Source organism: Mobula birostris, chromosome 2 (assembly GCF_030028105.1).
Source record: "Mobula birostris isolate sMobBir1 chromosome 2, sMobBir1.hap1, whole genome shotgun sequence".
Classification (NCBI taxonomy): Eukaryota; Metazoa; Chordata; class Chondrichthyes; order Myliobatiformes; family Myliobatidae; genus Mobula; species Mobula birostris.
In genome coordinates, this window is record NC_092371.1 from 119,701,812 (window position 1) to 119,718,707 (window position 16,896).

The 16,896-nt window shown below is 42.1% G+C and overlaps 1 protein-coding gene across 1 annotated transcript in view; it reads right to left on the reverse strand.

The window, feature by feature from the left end:
• The window catches only part of mertka (c-mer proto-oncogene tyrosine kinase a), a 179,955-nt gene that overhangs the window by 38,672 nt on the left and 124,387 nt on the right, over positions 1 to 16,896 (reverse strand). Inside the window, exons 10-12 of the mRNA XM_072246976.1 lie at positions 14,815 to 14,974; positions 4,719 to 4,807; positions 2,690 to 2,785 (exon numbers count right to left, since the gene is read on the reverse strand). Coding sequence (XP_072103077.1) covers positions 2,690 to 2,785; positions 4,719 to 4,807; positions 14,815 to 14,974 — 345 coding nt within the window. The remainder of the gene's footprint in view (positions 1 to 2,689; positions 2,786 to 4,718; positions 4,808 to 14,814; positions 14,975 to 16,896) is intronic.

Sequence of the window (16,896 nt, forward strand, 5' to 3'; positions counted from 1 at the left end):
GCTGGACTTGTTGTGCACCGTGTTGAAGCCTCTATCTGCCACCCAGGCAGGGCATGATCCAATGAACGGTGGAAATGATTGGCTTGGACGTTTTTCTGGTGATCACAACACCCTGTTGGACATTGGTAATGTAGAACACTGCGAGTCTGATTCACCTGTTCATTGGAGAGACTGATAACGGGGGAGCTGCGTTGCCTCGGTTAATGGGTGGACAAGGCCTCATGCCTCCGGGTTGCCTGCTGCAGTCACAGGTGGAGGAGACACGGGAGCCAGTTGTGTGCCGCTGGTTTGGAGGCTGGCCCTCCCATTGGTACTGCTCTCCAGTGTTGGCCCAGTGGAAGACAAGCTGGATTCTATTCATCTCCAGCTGCACATGCTGAAATGAGGAAATGATTTGGCTTGCATGCACCATCAATCTACAGGCCATGACACCAAGGGACTTGGGCCTATATTATTATTTTTTATGCATATATTTTGAAACTGTTTTTCTGCTGTCATAATTTTATGTGCAATATGTGCTGTGAGTGACTATCTGTTCTGTGTTTTTCACTTTGGCTCTGGAGGATTACTATTTTCTTTGGATGTATTCTGAATGACAATTAAAATTGAAATATTCAAGACTGAAATAATATGCCACATCCTATGTCTTAATCTACACTGCATTACACAAAACATTCCCATTCCAGAATGGGATTTGTGGCCTTCCCATTTCTACAGTTTTAATACTGCTTGTAAATTACGTACAATAAAACTTTGATCATTATTACCCTTGGGCTTTCAGTGGTGCTGGTCTAGCAGAGAGGACCCTCAACACACATACTTTGTGCTTCTTTTCCTCTGCCATCAGATTTCTGAATGTCCATGAACCCACAAACAGCACCTTATTGTTTGTCTTCTGCACTACCTATTTTTGTAATCAATAATTTTATGTCTCGCACTGTACTGCTGCCGCAAAATAACAAATTCCACTACATATGCCAGTGAAAGTAAAATTGGTTCTGACTTTCCACAATTAGATGTTTCATTTATAATATCCCAAAACATCTTTTCTTTTCACTTTAATACATTTTTTTAAAAGTTACATGATAGTTTATTTTTGGGTGAATCTAAAGGGAATGGGAAACAGAACCCTGTGAACTTCCGCCCGTATGCTTCAGCTTGTCAAAGCGTGCCATGATATCAGACCCTATTTCCCACTGCAAATCTATGCTCATTCCTGACCCTCAAAATTCCAGATCCCAATCCTGGAATTGCATTGTGCAACAGCCCAGAGTCCAGTCCTCCAACTCCAGCCATACATCTTGCTTTTTCTCGGGAAAGCTGGCTCACACTAGAGAGTTAGACCCCAATACATCAGGATTTCTCAACGATTAGGTATTGGAGTCTTACTGTTCACCTTCATCCTGAATGGTGTGGATCAAATATTTAATTCTTCATCCTAATTAGTTACAATACAGATACACAAATCTATAAAAATGCATATACAGCTTAAAAAATGATTTTTAGTTCAAAAGACAACAGTATTGTATCTACTTCAGCTCATCTATTAAGCTGTGCATGATGTCATGTCTCCCACAGAACTTGTGCTCTGCCAATTTCATTATTCAAAGTACTTTGAAATAAACAGGTAAATAAATATTTGTAAGGAAGTAGCACAAGAATAGTATTAGATGTAGCATCACGATTGCCTGACCTATCACGTCAATACACAGTCCTATATGTTCTGAAGCCAACGAAACACTAAGTTGCTGGCACAAGTCAGATGTCAACTGTACAGATAATGTGTGTAACTGCTAAATTGAAGTTGGGGAAAAGGGGGAAAGGAATCCATATAGTAATACACTAACCTGCTCTCAGAGCCCTATTGTGTGGGGGCAGTGTGGGAGTTAGGGTACACAGGGAGGGATGGAGTTTCAAAGTTCAAAGCAATTTCAGAACCAGGTTTAATATCACCAGCATGAAATTTATTCACTTCAGGGAAACCATACAATGCAATACATAATAATAGAAAAGAAAACTGTGAATTGCAGTAATATATATAGTTAAATTAAATAAATAGTGCAAAATAGAAATAAAACAAAAAGCAGCAAGGTAGTGTTCATAGGTCAATGTCCATTCAGAAATTGGATGGTAGAGGGGAAGAAGCTGTTCCTGAATTGTTGAGTCTAAGTCTTTGGGCTCCTGTACCCCTTTCCTGATGGTAGCAATGAGAAAAGGGCATGACCTGGGTAATGGGGAGTCCTTAATGATGGACGCCACCTTTTTGAGGCATCGCTCCTTGAAGGTGTCCTGCATGCTGCGTCTAGTGCCCATGATGGAGCTGTCTAAGTTTACAACTCTCTGCAGCTTACTTCAATCCTGTGCAGTAGCCTCCCCCCAAGCCCCAAACCAGACACTAATGCAGCCAGTCAGAATACTCCCCATGGTACATCTCTTGACACTTGCAATTGTTTTAGGTGAAATACCAAATCTCCTCTAACTCTGAATGAAATATATGAATTAAGTTTATTATCAAAGTACCATATACAGCCCTGAGATTCACTGCCTTGCATGCATACTTGATAAATCCACAGAAGGATAACCATAACTGAATCAATGAAAGACCATGCCAACTTGGGTGTTCAACCAGCGCGCAACAGACAACAAACTGTGCAAATAGAGGCCTTGCGAGCTTCTTCTCGTTCCTTACCCTCTCCCAGAGCTTTGCCCAGAGTCAGAAGGCTCCTGTCTGTCATTACATCCTGTAGCTTCTCTTTCAACTCCTCCCGGACTCCCAGGTGATCCACTGTGGGAAGAATGTTAAAGAATTAAAATCCACTTAATTAAATCATATAATGCCGCAGCATTGAATTAGGTCTTTCTGACTGTTGAGTCTCTGGAGATTTTCTTCACATGAGCAACCTCCCCCATTTTATATTATGCGATTCATGCACCAGCAGACCAGCTCAATGGGTGCTCAAAGGGCCTTTAATGATTAGGTTGCTTCTGTGCTTTCAGCTGAGCAATCGGAGCCTTGCTGTATTTGGACGGAGCTTTGTTGAGACCACATTTGGAACCTTTTGTGTTGTTTCTGTGTATTTGTCTTCAGGGCTACTGCAGGGTACTTTGACAAACCGATTCTAAGATGAAAGGATATTCCCATGATATTATCAGGGTGAGCCAGCTCCTGAAGTTATTACAATAGACAAGGCCATTTCAGCCTCTTGGGTCTTCGTCAGCTGAATGCAACCCAAGGCCCGATTAATTGTCTCTGTTCTCTATTCTTCCCTCTTCCTAAGTTCAAGTTCATTGTCACAGTATAGAAAGCCAAGAAAATTTTTTTTTGCAGCAGCAGCAGCACAGTACAAGTATGAAAAAAGTGAACTACATAAACATAACATAAATTATGCAAAGCTTACGTGACAAAATAAATAAATATAAGCATTACATTAGTGCAAATTACTGGAACTATAGGAGGAGGTAGAATTTGGGTTTTCCAGGTCAATTCAAGGATCTGATAGCAGTGGGAAAGAAGCTGTTGTTGAACCTTGAGGTGCAGACCTTCAGGTTCCGGTGCCTCCTGTTTGATGCCAGCATCGAGAAGAGGGCTTACTCCAGATAGTGGATGATGGGTGATGGGTGATGGGCGATGGATGATGGATGCCACCTTCCTGAAACATCGGCACATCAAGGCCCTACAGATTCTATTGCTCACCTACACACGCGGCACAATTTGCTATGCCAATTATCTACCAACCTCCACATCTAGGAAATGTGGGAGGGGCAACGGAATACCCACTGGGGATTCCACATGATCACAGGGAGAACAGGGAAAACAGCACGAGAGGTCAGGATGAAACTCTGGCTCCTGGATCTGTGCTGCACCACTGTGCCACACAATATTTAACAGAGTTCAGGGGAACAAGCAGTACCCTCACTGAAACCAAATTCCAAGGGGATGTTTGCCAGACTGCAGAGTCTAGCTCTGTGGACCATGGTATCAGAATGCAGGACCAACTATTGAAATGAGGAGTAAAGCCTTTGTATAGAGAACTGTAAATTTTTGGAGTTCTCTCCCACAAATGCCAGTGGATTCAAGGCTGAAGATATTCAGGGCCAAGAGTAATGGATCTTAAGACAACAAGAAAATTCTAGTCAGCCTATTACAAGAAGATTGTGGAAGCTTTGGAAAGATGCATAAGTGATTTGCCAGGATGCTGCCTGTATTAGAGGGAGTGAGCTACATTGGACAAACTTGGGTTGGTTTCTCTGATGGGAGACTTGATAGAAGATTATGAGATTCCAACTTTTACCCCAGGGTGGAAACATCAGATATGAGAGAACGTGTATTTAAGCTGAAGGGGGAAAAGTTTAAAGGAGATGTGTGCGGAAAGTTTCTTTTTATTAAATATGAGCTCAGTAGGAACCTGGAATTTCCAGGGGCATTGGTGGAAGCAGACACAAATAGTGGCACTTCAGGGGCTGGTAGATATAGACACATGAATATGCAGGAAATGGAGGGATATAGATTACATACAGGAAGAAGAAAATTAGTTCAACATCATGTTCGGTGCAAATATTGTGGGACACGGGGCCCATTCCTTTACTGGTTCATGAAATCAGTGCAGTAGAGGTTTAGCCAAGATATCATGATTGAAAAGCTGAACAGCTCCTTCTATTTCTAATTCTTTGCTTTACAACCACAAAATGTCAGACAGGATGGGAAATACAAGTCTTACATGAAAGCTCAACTGTCCGTCGTAAGTAGGTTTTCTTCACTGTGTAATGAACAGTTGACTCAGTGTCTTCTCCATCGCTGAATGCATTCCTTAATAAGCAACAAAATACACAGAATACACTTAAGTAACGCCAGCAAATATGTTCTACGACATGGTTCACACATCCAGTCTGCTGACATAAAAAATGCTATTGTATATGTTAAGAAAATTGCAAAATTTAAACTCTTACTAAAACAAATTTTGTAATCTGTTTCTCAAGAAAACTAAGGTGAAAACACTTGATTTGCTATCTTTAACACACACACACACACACACACAATGATGAGGCTGAGACCAGAAGATGTCATATTGGGGAATTGCATGTTTCTGCAACATACAAGGCTGTTTGGCCATCAAGTCCAAACCAGTTGTTGAAGTACACCTATCTGTCTCAATTCACTGCACATCTCCTTGCATCCTATTCTCCTACACATTCTCCATAAATCCTCTCACAATTCTCCTGAGGTCACGCAAGCTAGGAGCAACCTACAGCGGCCAATTACACCCCTCCGCCTATCTTTGGAAATGGGAGAAAAACTAAATTAAACGGGGAAATCTCCAGATTGCATGCAGACAACACCAGAGATGTGGTTGCAGCCTGGTTGGTGGAGCTGTAAGGAAGCTACACCACAGCTACACCAATGTGCTGGTTAACTTTCTCAAGCACAAATCTTGCAGTGTTATTATCTGGGGTCTGATTGTAAGTCTGCTCCAAGTCAAGTGAAGTAAACCCTGACTTTGCATGGAAGCATGATCAGGGTTACAGCAAGGCAGTCACCAATATTTTATTTCCTTTGAATATATCCAAGAGAACAAATATCAAAATTATTTTCATGAATATTAGGTTCACAGTGTGGTATCCTTACTACAAAGAAGCTCTCTAGCCAGCTTCATCTGGTACGCCTGTTTTATCTCCACATAGCAAAAAAGGCCCAGCAGCGTCTCTACTTTCTGCGAAGGCAGAAATAAATTCCATCTCTCACCCTCCATCCTCACCACATTTTACAGAGATTGTATTGAGAGCATCCTGAGCAGCTGCATCACTGCCTGGTTCAGAAATTGCACCATCTCGGATCGCAAAACCCTGCACTGGATAGTGAGGTTATCGGGTCTCTCTTCCCACCATTAGAGACATTTACACCACACGCTGCATCCGTAAAGCAAACAGCATTATGAAGGACCCCACACACCCCTCGTATAAACTCTTCTCCCTCCTGCCATCTGGCAAAAGGCACCGAAGTATTTGGGCTCTCATGACCAGACTATGTAACAGTTTCTTCCCCCAAGTCATCAGACTCCTCAATACCCAGAGCCTGGTCTGACACCAACCTACTGCCCTCTACTGTGTCTATTGTCTTGTTTATTATTTATTGTAATACCTGCACTGTTTTGTGCACTTTATGCAGTTCTGGATCGGTCTGTAGTCTAGTGTAGTTTTGTGTTGTTTTACGTAGTTCAGTGTAGTTTCTGTATTGTTCATGTAGCACCATGGTCCTGAAAAACGTTGTCTTGTTTTTACTGTGTACTGTACCAGCAGTTATGGTCAAAATGACAATAAAAAGTGACTTGATTTGACTTGATTTGATCTTACCACAGCAGTGACAGTGGCATGAGAGGATATCTTCAAAGGGTGCATTCCTCAGAAAGGCAGCATTCATCATTAAGGATAGCCACCACCCAAATCAAGCCCTCTTCTACCATCAGGGACAAGATACAGGAGACTGAAGACACACATTCAACATTTTAGGAGTATTGTCTTCCTTCCCATGGTCCATCAGTTTTCATGTCCATGAGCCATGAACAATACCTCACTATATTGCTTTCTTTGTACGCTACTTCTTTAAATACTTCTCAATGGACCTCATAGTAATTATTTAAGTATTGCATTGTACTGGTGCCACAAAACAACAAACTTTACGACGTACACTACGTCAGTGATAATAAAGCCAAACCTAGACATGAAGCTGACCTCAATCAAGTACTGATACCCCCCATGACTCATATGCATTTACAGGAGCCCCCCTCAGGAAAAGGTTAAGATGGCAGCGCCTCTACTTCCTTAGGACTGTGCGAAGATTTGGCATGACATCTGAAACTTTGTGTATTGACCAGTTGCTTCACAGCCTGGTATGGAAATGCCAATGCCCTTGAACGGAAAACCCTACTAAAAGCAGTGGATACAGCCCGGTGCACCATGGGTGAAATCCTCCCCACCACCGAGGTTATCTGAATGGAGTGTTGTCACAGGAAAGCAGCATCCATCATCAGGGACCCCCACCACCCAGGTCATGATGTCTTTTTGCTGCTGCCGTCAGGAAGGAGCTACGGGATACTCAGGACCCATATCACCAGATTCAGGAACAGTTATTACCTCTCAACCATCAGACTCTTGAACCAAAGAGGAAACTTCTCTTGCCCCATCATTGAGATGTTCCCACAACCTATGGACTCTTCATCTCGTGTTCTTGGTATTTATTTATCATTATTATTTCTTTCTTTTTGTATTTGCACAGTTGGTTGTCCTTTACACACTGGTTGAATACTCAAGTTGGAGCGGTCTTTCATTGATTCTATTATGGCTATTATTCTATTATTGATTTATTGAGTATGCCTGCAAGAAAATGAATCTCACTATTGCATATGGTGACATATATGTACTTTCATAATAAATTTATTTGAACCTTGAGCTTTTACAATAGACAGTAGGTGCAGGAGTAGGCCATTCGGCCCTTTGAGCCAGCACCGCCATCCACTGTGATCATGGCTGATCATCCACAATCAGTATCCAGTTCCTGCCTTATCCCCATAACCCCTGATTCCGCTATCTTTAAGAGCTCTATCCATCTCTTTCTTAAAAGCATCCAGAGACTTGGCCTCCACAGCCTTCTGGGGCAGAGCATTCCATACATCCACCACTCTCTGGGTGAAAAAGATTTTCCTCAACTCCGTTCTAAATGGCCTACCCCTTATTCTTAAACTGTGGCCTCTGGTTCTGGACTCACCCATCAGCAGGAACATGCTTCCTGCCTCCAGCATGTCCAATCCCTTAATAATCTTATATGTTTCAATAAGATCCCCTCTCAGCCTTCTAAATTCCAGAGTATACAAGCCCAGTCGCTCCAATCTTTCGACGTATGACAGTCTCGCCATCCCGGGAATTAACCTTGTGAACCTACGCTGCACTCCCCCAATAGCAAGAATGTCCTTTTAAAGCTCTTAAAGCCTTATTGGAGACCACTCTTTGGTGCTCGGTTACAGTGGGTAATAATAGCAGAACTCCAAATAATTCTTTTAAAAATCTAAGTCAAAGACTTGGAAATGAATCTCAGGGTTGTATATGGTGACATGTATGTACATTAATAATAAAATTTATAGTGAACTTTGAACTTCCAATGACTGTTAGCTCAATATTAAGCTCATTGAATTGCTGCTGCAATTGTCTAAAAATAATTAAACGCTGGCAACAAAAATAAGATTTTGGGGAATTATCTTAACTGAAGAAAGCAAAGTTTGCTACATGCTACATCGAAGGCCATTGTACCTATGCCAGCTTTTTGCTTGCTCCATCGATTTAGTCCTGCTCCATAGTCCTACAATCACCGCCATTACAGTTTCATTTCTAAAGAAGAAAATAAATTGCAACACTCCGCCACAAAAAAATTGGTTTCCTTTGTACTCTCTCAGTTTCCTGATGTGAGGAAATGATCTGTCTGGTTGGCATGCAAAATAAAGTTTTCCCACTGCACCTCACCCCACGTGACAAAAAATGTTTGCACTGTTCACATATTTACAGTTGTCCAACACTCAGAAAACCAGCCAGCAAAGTGGAGAGGGGCAAACTCTGAGAGGAAAAACATCTGGGGCAATCACAGTACATACATGTTCTGTTTTCACAAACAAACTCTGAGCTGCTTGTTTAATTACTCCAGAAACAAACAGCTGTGTATTATCCAGACATGATTAGCTATAGTCCTTAGAAAGATAAACATTACCAATTCACCAGTAGTTCTGTTGGCCTTTCTTTGTACTTAGAACAACATTTGGAAGCCCATCAAATATTTAGTCGACTCACAAAATGCACAAAAATATCCTTCCTCTGTTTTCTTTCCAGCAAAAAGACTTTGCAGATAAGCTATTAAAATTAATTCACTCTTAGCCGTATGTTCAATTCACTTCAACGAGATGGGAAATTCAGTGCACACAGTGGCATTTGTTATAAAAAATAATTTGGTGTAAAAGTAAAAAATAACGAGGAATAAAATGAAACAGCAACATTGGTTAGAACAAGCCTAATGATTTCTTTTTGCCAGCAATCCTCTGAGATTTGTACAATAGAGGCCCATGCAAACTACAATTGAACAGATCAGCACACCCACTTGTCAGTCATGAACTTGGGTCTCAACTTGTTTCAAGTTGTCTCTCATCCAGAGCATACATCCCAAGAGTTGGTCCAGCATCAGCTTGAGATTTTCCTTATGTTCATATTATAAAGAAAACCTTGGCCAAACTCAAAATTAGGAAAGCGTCAATTCTAATCAACTAGGGGCAATAATAATAAATAATACAGGCAGAACGATATTGTAGCAGCTAGCGTAGTCACTTTACAGTGCGCTCACTGCTGTCAAGTAAGCAGTTTGTACGTTCTCCCCACAACCGCATTGGTTTACTCTGGGTGCTCTGGTTTCCTCCCACATTCCAAAGACGTAGTGCGGTGTGGACATGGGCGGTGGAAACGTGGTGACACTCGCGGCTGCCCAGTACATTTGATAACGAGCAAATGACACATTTCACGGTATACTTCGATGCACGTCTGACAAATAAAGCTAACCCTTATAGAAGTTGTTCAGGCAATCAGCATCTGTGTTTTGAAATTGAAAAACTTACCCAACTTCAACCTTTCAAATGTATTTTAAGTTCCAGGTGGTGGTGGGGGGGGGGGGGGGGTTGTGGGGAAGGACAGTGACAATGTCTATGATTGGATGGAGACCAAAGGTGTCAAAGTAAAGATTACGGTAAGATTAAAGTAAGGAGGCAGGAGGAGAAGATGGCAGCACGACGCAGCGTGCGCAGCTCTCTGGTGAAATGATATTGTATCTGTTAAATAGGGGCTGTGGACAATTCTGATTTGATGGAGACAGACGTGAAAGCACAGAGGAACATCTGGAGAAATTTCTGAAATGCCGGTTCGCTGCCGCTGTTATTGGGTGATCGAGAATCTTCCGGAGGGAAGGCCCCAAAATCCCCGGCTTTGCCTGCTGCTGGCGACTGAGGCTGAGGTCGAAGCGTTCAGATAAAGATGGTGCTCGGTACTCGGTGTCGGAGGGCTGATCGGAGGCTAAAGTTTTCAGATGACTCAGAGTCGGACTGCGGTCGGGCATGGCAGGGAGAGTTTTCTTCCTTCTCCCGTCTGCTTGAGATGTGGGACATTCGAGAGACTTTGAACTTTTTTTTTACTGTGCCATGGCCTGTTCTTCATCAAGTTATGGTATTGTTGCACTGTTGTAACTATATGTTATAATTATGTGGTTTTTGTTAGTTTTTCAGTCTTGGTCTGTCCTGTGTTTCTGTGATATCACACTGGAGGAATATTGTATCATTTCTTAATGCATGCATTACTAAATGACAATAAAAGAGGACTGCATGTCCTCATAATCTAATCTAATCTACTTTAAAAACTATCGGTTGGAACCGAATAGTTTGTAACATTACAAATTCACATAGAAAAGGAGGGAAGAAGTGGAAGAGTGGTTTAAGCACAAGTTAATAAGTTTCAAGGGTTATAATGTGCCTAGTCTGAAGATGAGGTAGTGTTCCTCAAGCTTATGCTGTGCATTGTTGAAGCAGGATAGGACTCAATATACACGGGGATTAGAATGGGATTAGGACAAAGAATTAAAGATACAAGGCAACTGGATGTCTAGGAACAAGAGAAAATCTGCAGATGCTGGAAATCCGAGCAACACACGCAAAGTGCTGGAGGAACTCAGCAGGCCAGGCAGAATCTATGGAAAAGAGTAAAGTCGACGTTTCAGGCTGAGACCCTTCGACAGGACTGGAGAAAAAAAGCTGAGGAGTAGATTTGAAAGATGGGGGGAGAAACACTGGGCGATAAATGAAACTGGGAGGGAGAGGGATGAAGCAAAGAGCTGGGAAGTTGATTGGTGAAAGAGACAGAAGGCCATGGAAGAAAGAAAGGAGGGGGAGGAGCCCCAGAGGGAGGCGATGGGCAGGCAAGGAGATAACATGAGAGAGGGAAGAGGGGATGGGAAATGGTGAAAGAGGGGTAGGGGAGGCAATCCTGGAAGTCTGAGAAATCGATGTTCATGCCATCAGGTTGAAGGTTAAGGTGTTGTTCCTCCAACCTACGTGTGGCCTTGTCACAACAGTGAGGAGGCCATGGATGGGAATGGGAAGTGGAATTAAAATGGGTAGCCACTCGGAGATCCCGCTTGTTCTGGTGGACGGAGCATGGATGCTCGGCGAAGCGGTCTCCCAATCAAATGCTTAGGAGTTCCCGTTACAGACTGAACAAATTTGTACATACATACATAAGTACATTGAAGGAATATAAAAAGAATAAGAAAACAGAATGCAGAATATAGAGTTACAATTACGGATCAAGTGCAGGGCAGGGAGACAAGAGCCAGAATGAGATACAGCAGATTAAAGGGTCTTTGACCTGAAATACTAACTTTCCCTTTCTCTCCATTTGGTGCTGCCTGGGCTGCTGAGTGCTTCCAATATTTTCTGTTCTTGTCTCAGATTTTCAGAACCTGCAGTTTTATGTTCTGAAGTTTCAAATGTTAGTAGGCTTCTCGAAAATGTGTACACTAAACACAGGGAGCGGGCAACAGTCAGAAGGTCCAGTGTCAACAGGATACAGCAATCTCTTACTCTGGCAAGAACCTTAAAAAGGAATAAACTCTGAGGCATACTGCTGCCTTAGATCTCCAGCGAGCCAGGTTCAATGCTGATCTCTGAACCTGTCAGTCTGGAGTTTGCACACTCTCCCTGTGACTGGGTTTCCTCTAGGTCCTCTGGTTCCCTCCCATATCCCAATGACGTTGAGGGTTAGTAGCTTAATTGGCCGAGGTAAATTACTCTTGGTGAAGGGAGGTGAGTGGTAGGATCTGTGGGAGAGTTAGTGAGAATGTGGGAGGAAAATGGGCTATGTTCACATTGGGTATTTGTTAAATTAAAACTGATAAATTGGTTCATTATTGCCACATCTACCGAGGTACAATGAAAAACATGGTCTTAGATCACAAGATTATTTTATCACATCAGTACATTGAAGTAGTCCAGGGAAAACAACAACAGAATGCAGAATATAATGTTACAATTACAGAGAAAATGCAGATCAGGTAGGCAGTAAGGTACAAGGCCAAAACAAATTAGAGAGTGGGGTCAGGAATCTATTTTGTGTGAGAGGATTGCTCAATAGTGGGATAGAGGCTGTCCTTGAGCCTGGCCATCTGAGCTTTCAGGCTTTTTTCTCTTCTGCCTGACTGGGGTGTGGAGAAGGAACAATGTCCAGAATGGATTGGGATCTTTGATTATATTAGCTGCTTGCAGAGCTAGCAAGCAGTGTGGACAGAGTCCATGGAGGGAAGGCTGGTTTCCAGGATGTGCTCAGCTGTGTCCACAACTCTCTGCAGTTTCTTGCGATCACAGGCAGGGCACTTGCCATATCAAATTGTGATGCATATGGATAGAATGCTTTCTATGGTGCATCAATAAAACTGTAAGTGTCAAAGTAGATATGCCAAACTTCTTTAGCCTCCTGAGGAAGCAGAGGCGTTGCGTGCTGTCTTGGCCACGGTGTCTATGTGGTCATCAGTTTGGTGTTTGGCGGGGAATTGGTGGGCACAAGTGACTTTTTCAGTGCTGTATCTCAATGTAATTCCATACACATCAGGGGTTATGGTAGGTAGCACTTCTTTATGCAATGGTCAGTGGAAAAATAACATTTTTCCCCTCAATAAAACCTTTAGAAACTCAATAGAAAACTTTCTTTTAAGAAAGAAAAAAGTTTCAAGGATTATGTAACCAAGTCGCATGCATGGAGGTTATATATAGTTCAGTCATAAGCTAAGTGGATAATTGCTATTCCGGTGCTTAATGTGCAGCTTATCAAGAATCAAGCAGCAGATTCAGTAACAATTTCAGCTACTGTAATATCCTGCTGTGCGATTATTACACAGAGAGATGGGATGTTCCCCGGAGTTATTAGCAGCTCAAGAGTTAACTGAAGCTTCAAAATAGGAGCTTGATTTCTTGTGAAGGATTTCCCAAAATCTTGGCAAGGAGAGAACCAAAAGGTGTAACAGAATGGAAAGAGATCCTGATCATAGTATCCTGCTGAAACTCAGATCAACAGCAGTAGTAAATAAAGGACCATGTTGTCTCTTGAAGCTTCTTGTGGTAACTTCTGCTGTTAGCTGGATTTAGACCTGCAACCTTCAGTGTGTTTTTGCTTAGAAAGTGCAAGTGGAAGGAAAAAGCCAAAATAATTAAAGACACCATCCACCCCATACATTCTCTCTTCTGTCCCCTCCTCCCCCGCACCATTCGGCAGAAGGTACAAATGCTTGAAAGCACGTACCTCCAGGCTAAAGGAGACCTTCTATCACACTGTTTGAAGATTATTGAATAAAATGGACTCTTGATCGCAAACATAGCCTTTCACCTTATGGTATGCTTGTATTGCCCTGTCTCTAACTGTAACAGTATATTCTGCATTCTGTTCTTGCTTTTCCCTTGTGCTACCTCAATCCACTTCTGTGATACGGTGTGTACGGGCGGTCAGCAACAAAAACTTTTCCACTGTATCTCTGTACATGTGATAATAACCAATTACCACACAATGGCTGTGTGAACAGTACTAGAAGGTGATATTTTTGTAAAATAGATTGACGGATTACCAGATAGATTAAAATACAGCAAGAATTGAGAAGAAGAATTAAACAAGAGACCAGGTCAGAAATTCAGTGCAAAGTGGAAGTGGCGATATATACACAGGCTCAGCTTGCCAGGGCTCTCTCTACACATCCACAATTCACAGGAGGAAATGCTTTTGATCTATGACTATATACTTCAACATTGTCTTGGACCTATGTTCACTGGCCTCAGTTTCTACAACTTCCTCAAAAACATTTAATCCAATCAGATAAACAACGAGTGTGACTAAACACAAGAAAATCTGCAGATGCTGGAAATCCAAAGCAACACACACAAAATGCTGGAGGAATTCAGCAGGTCAGGCAGCACCTACGGAAATGAATAAACAGTCGACGTTTCGGGCCGAGACCCTTCGTCAGCCCAACCAGTCCATTCTGACAAAAATGCCCATCTGAGTTAGTCTTATTTGCCTTTACTTGGCTCATTTACATCTAATCCCTTTCCTATCGCTGTACCTATCCAAGTGTCTTTTGGATACTACTAATGCACCTGCCTCAATTACTTCCACTGGTAATTCATTCCATACACTGACCACCCTCTGGGTGAAAACGTTCCCCCTCAGGTTTCTATTAAATCTCTTTCCTCTCATCTTAAACATGACCTGATCGCCCAACCTTGGGAAAAAGACTGTGCACACGCACCCTATCTTTTCCCCTCATGATTTTACAGTATGTACCTCCGTATAAGTGTTCCAATGTTAACTTCTCTTTTGGCACTGACAAGAGGGGAAGAATGGCCCAAGAGCAGGAAATTTTGAGTGAATGTTTCAGACATTTATTCAAAGAATTTTAGAACTTTACGGCAACAGACTAGTCCATTCTGCCCATCACAGTGATGTTGGCTCAAGAATAGAACTTCCATTAACTTCTACATCAAACATTTATCAAAGATTCCCAAACAAGGGTGATATTTTAAACCAATGGAAAATTTGCCAGGCATGGCTAAAAAAAAACTATCAGATACTTAAGTCTGGTCCATGATATCTTCTCCTGTTTTTAGCAAACCTGGATATCTAGCTAATAGATTTTTCTTGCACAAGCAATACTCAGAAATTAACTGAAGGGAAAAGTGGAACATTTAACTAAAAGATACCTACCCAAAGCTCGTCTCTTTCACTCGCTTCTTGACAGCTGTGAACATTATGGCTGCCATGACAATGATACCGCAGATACAAATAACTCCAATCGGGACCATCAGTAAGTGACCATCTTTACTACTGGCAGCTGGAGCAGTCGAGACTGGTGAAAAGACCTCATCTGTGAGAAGAATAGGTACAAGGAAATTAGCTCTGGATTCAATGGTAAACGAACAGCAGGTGTTAGAGCTATGCATTACTATAGAAGCTACTTCCAATTTATTCTAACTGTAAGACTACAAGACCAAAATTAGGATACTCGGCACATTGAGTTTACTCAAGCAGGGCTGATTTTCTTTCTCAACCTCATTCTCCCACCTTCTCCAAGTAACACTTAAACCCCTTACCGAACCAAAACCTATCAAACTTGTCTTAAATATACCCAATACGTTCACCTCCACAGCTATCTAAGGGAATGAATTCCACAAATGGAAACATTCTCCTATGTCCATTATATCCAGGTCTTTCAGGTGGTTTCAATGAGATTCCCTCCTCTCATCTTTCTGAACTCCATAAAGTATAGACCGAGAGACATTAAATACTCATATGTTAACGCTGGATTTTTTTCCTTAAGACTGCAATGCAGCGATAATTTTCTTTTTTTCTCCCCCACAGGTTTATTGCATCTTTCAACTAGTTTATCAAAGGGTAAAGACACTCCAAGACACTTCAAAGCAGGAGTAACTAAATCAGGGGTTCCTAACCTGGGGTCCATAGACCCCTTGGTTAATGGTAGGGTCCATGGCATTAGAAGGTTGGGAAGGACTGAACTAAAGAAATGTTGAAGAAATGAGTCAAAGTGTCTTTACGAAAATAAAGCAACAAGACAAATCATTACAGAATGCAAGTTCTCTTAATTGTGGCAATCAACACATTGCGTTCCAATTGCTGGACCAGTATATAAAGGCCAGCAATATTGATTGGATCGGTGCTTGAAAACAACCATGGCAGCTGAAATGTCTAAACAGAAGAAATTAAATAAATTTGGGAAAAGAAGAATATTTTAAAAATATGTATGGTTCCCTTGTGTCTTCAGAAGAGGAAGACTGACATCCTTATCAGATCTGGCCACATGTGATATCATACTTACCAATGAGGTTGTCTCATGACTTCAGTTATAAAGGCAAGTCACAACATTCATTTTTATGAATGAATTGAAAAAGGTACTGAAGCATTAGTATTAGATGCCAATGTCAAACAAGGAGGAACTGAAACAGACAAATCACCATCTCTCAACAATGAATAAAATGATAGTGCTTTGAGGCATAAATTCAAGATTGCCTATTGTTACGTACCCCGTAACTGGGTTGCCAAACCAGCAGAAATGGATCACTCAGTTCGAGTCTGGATTACTAGAACTAAGAAAGTTTTATTAAAGAAACAAGCAACACAGTACTCTAATCAAAAGGATAATGAATGCAACAGTTCAGCAATGATAAACACACATGTACACAGAATTACAATAACAGGATCAATCAAGCTTTATCGTTGTCTAGGGGTAAATGACCAGTTTCAAAGTGACACAAAGTTCAGTTCAATTTAGTTCAGTTCAGTTCGCAGTAATCGCTGCCGTGGCGATGGACAGTGGGGGGAAGGAGAGAGAGAGCAAAACGAATGAATATTCAAAACGACTTCCACACAGACCTTCGCAGTCAGCTTTCGGGCGAGTCCTTTGTGGTGTCATCTGAGGTCACCGACCGTGACCCCCTCCGTTTCCAGATACAATCATTTCTCTGCGGTGAACCCGGCACCCAGGCAAGGGTGGACACACACCAGGTTCCCACCGATCGTGCCTTTCCACCCTGAGCGTCTATGGCTTGATCCCGCGACCAGCCGTCCAAAAGCTTCCCACCAACTTGTGAGAAGAGCACCGCTTCCAGGGTCTCGTTACCTCGGGTGTCGTGTGTGTCCTGCCTTAGCGAATCTGTCCCTTTTTATCCCCCTGCTGGGGTATCGCCTGTCCATCACTTCAAACAGTTCGGGGTTCAAAGGGGGAGCCGATCTTGACAGCTCTCCTTCCCCTTCATTAACATCTCCAAATGC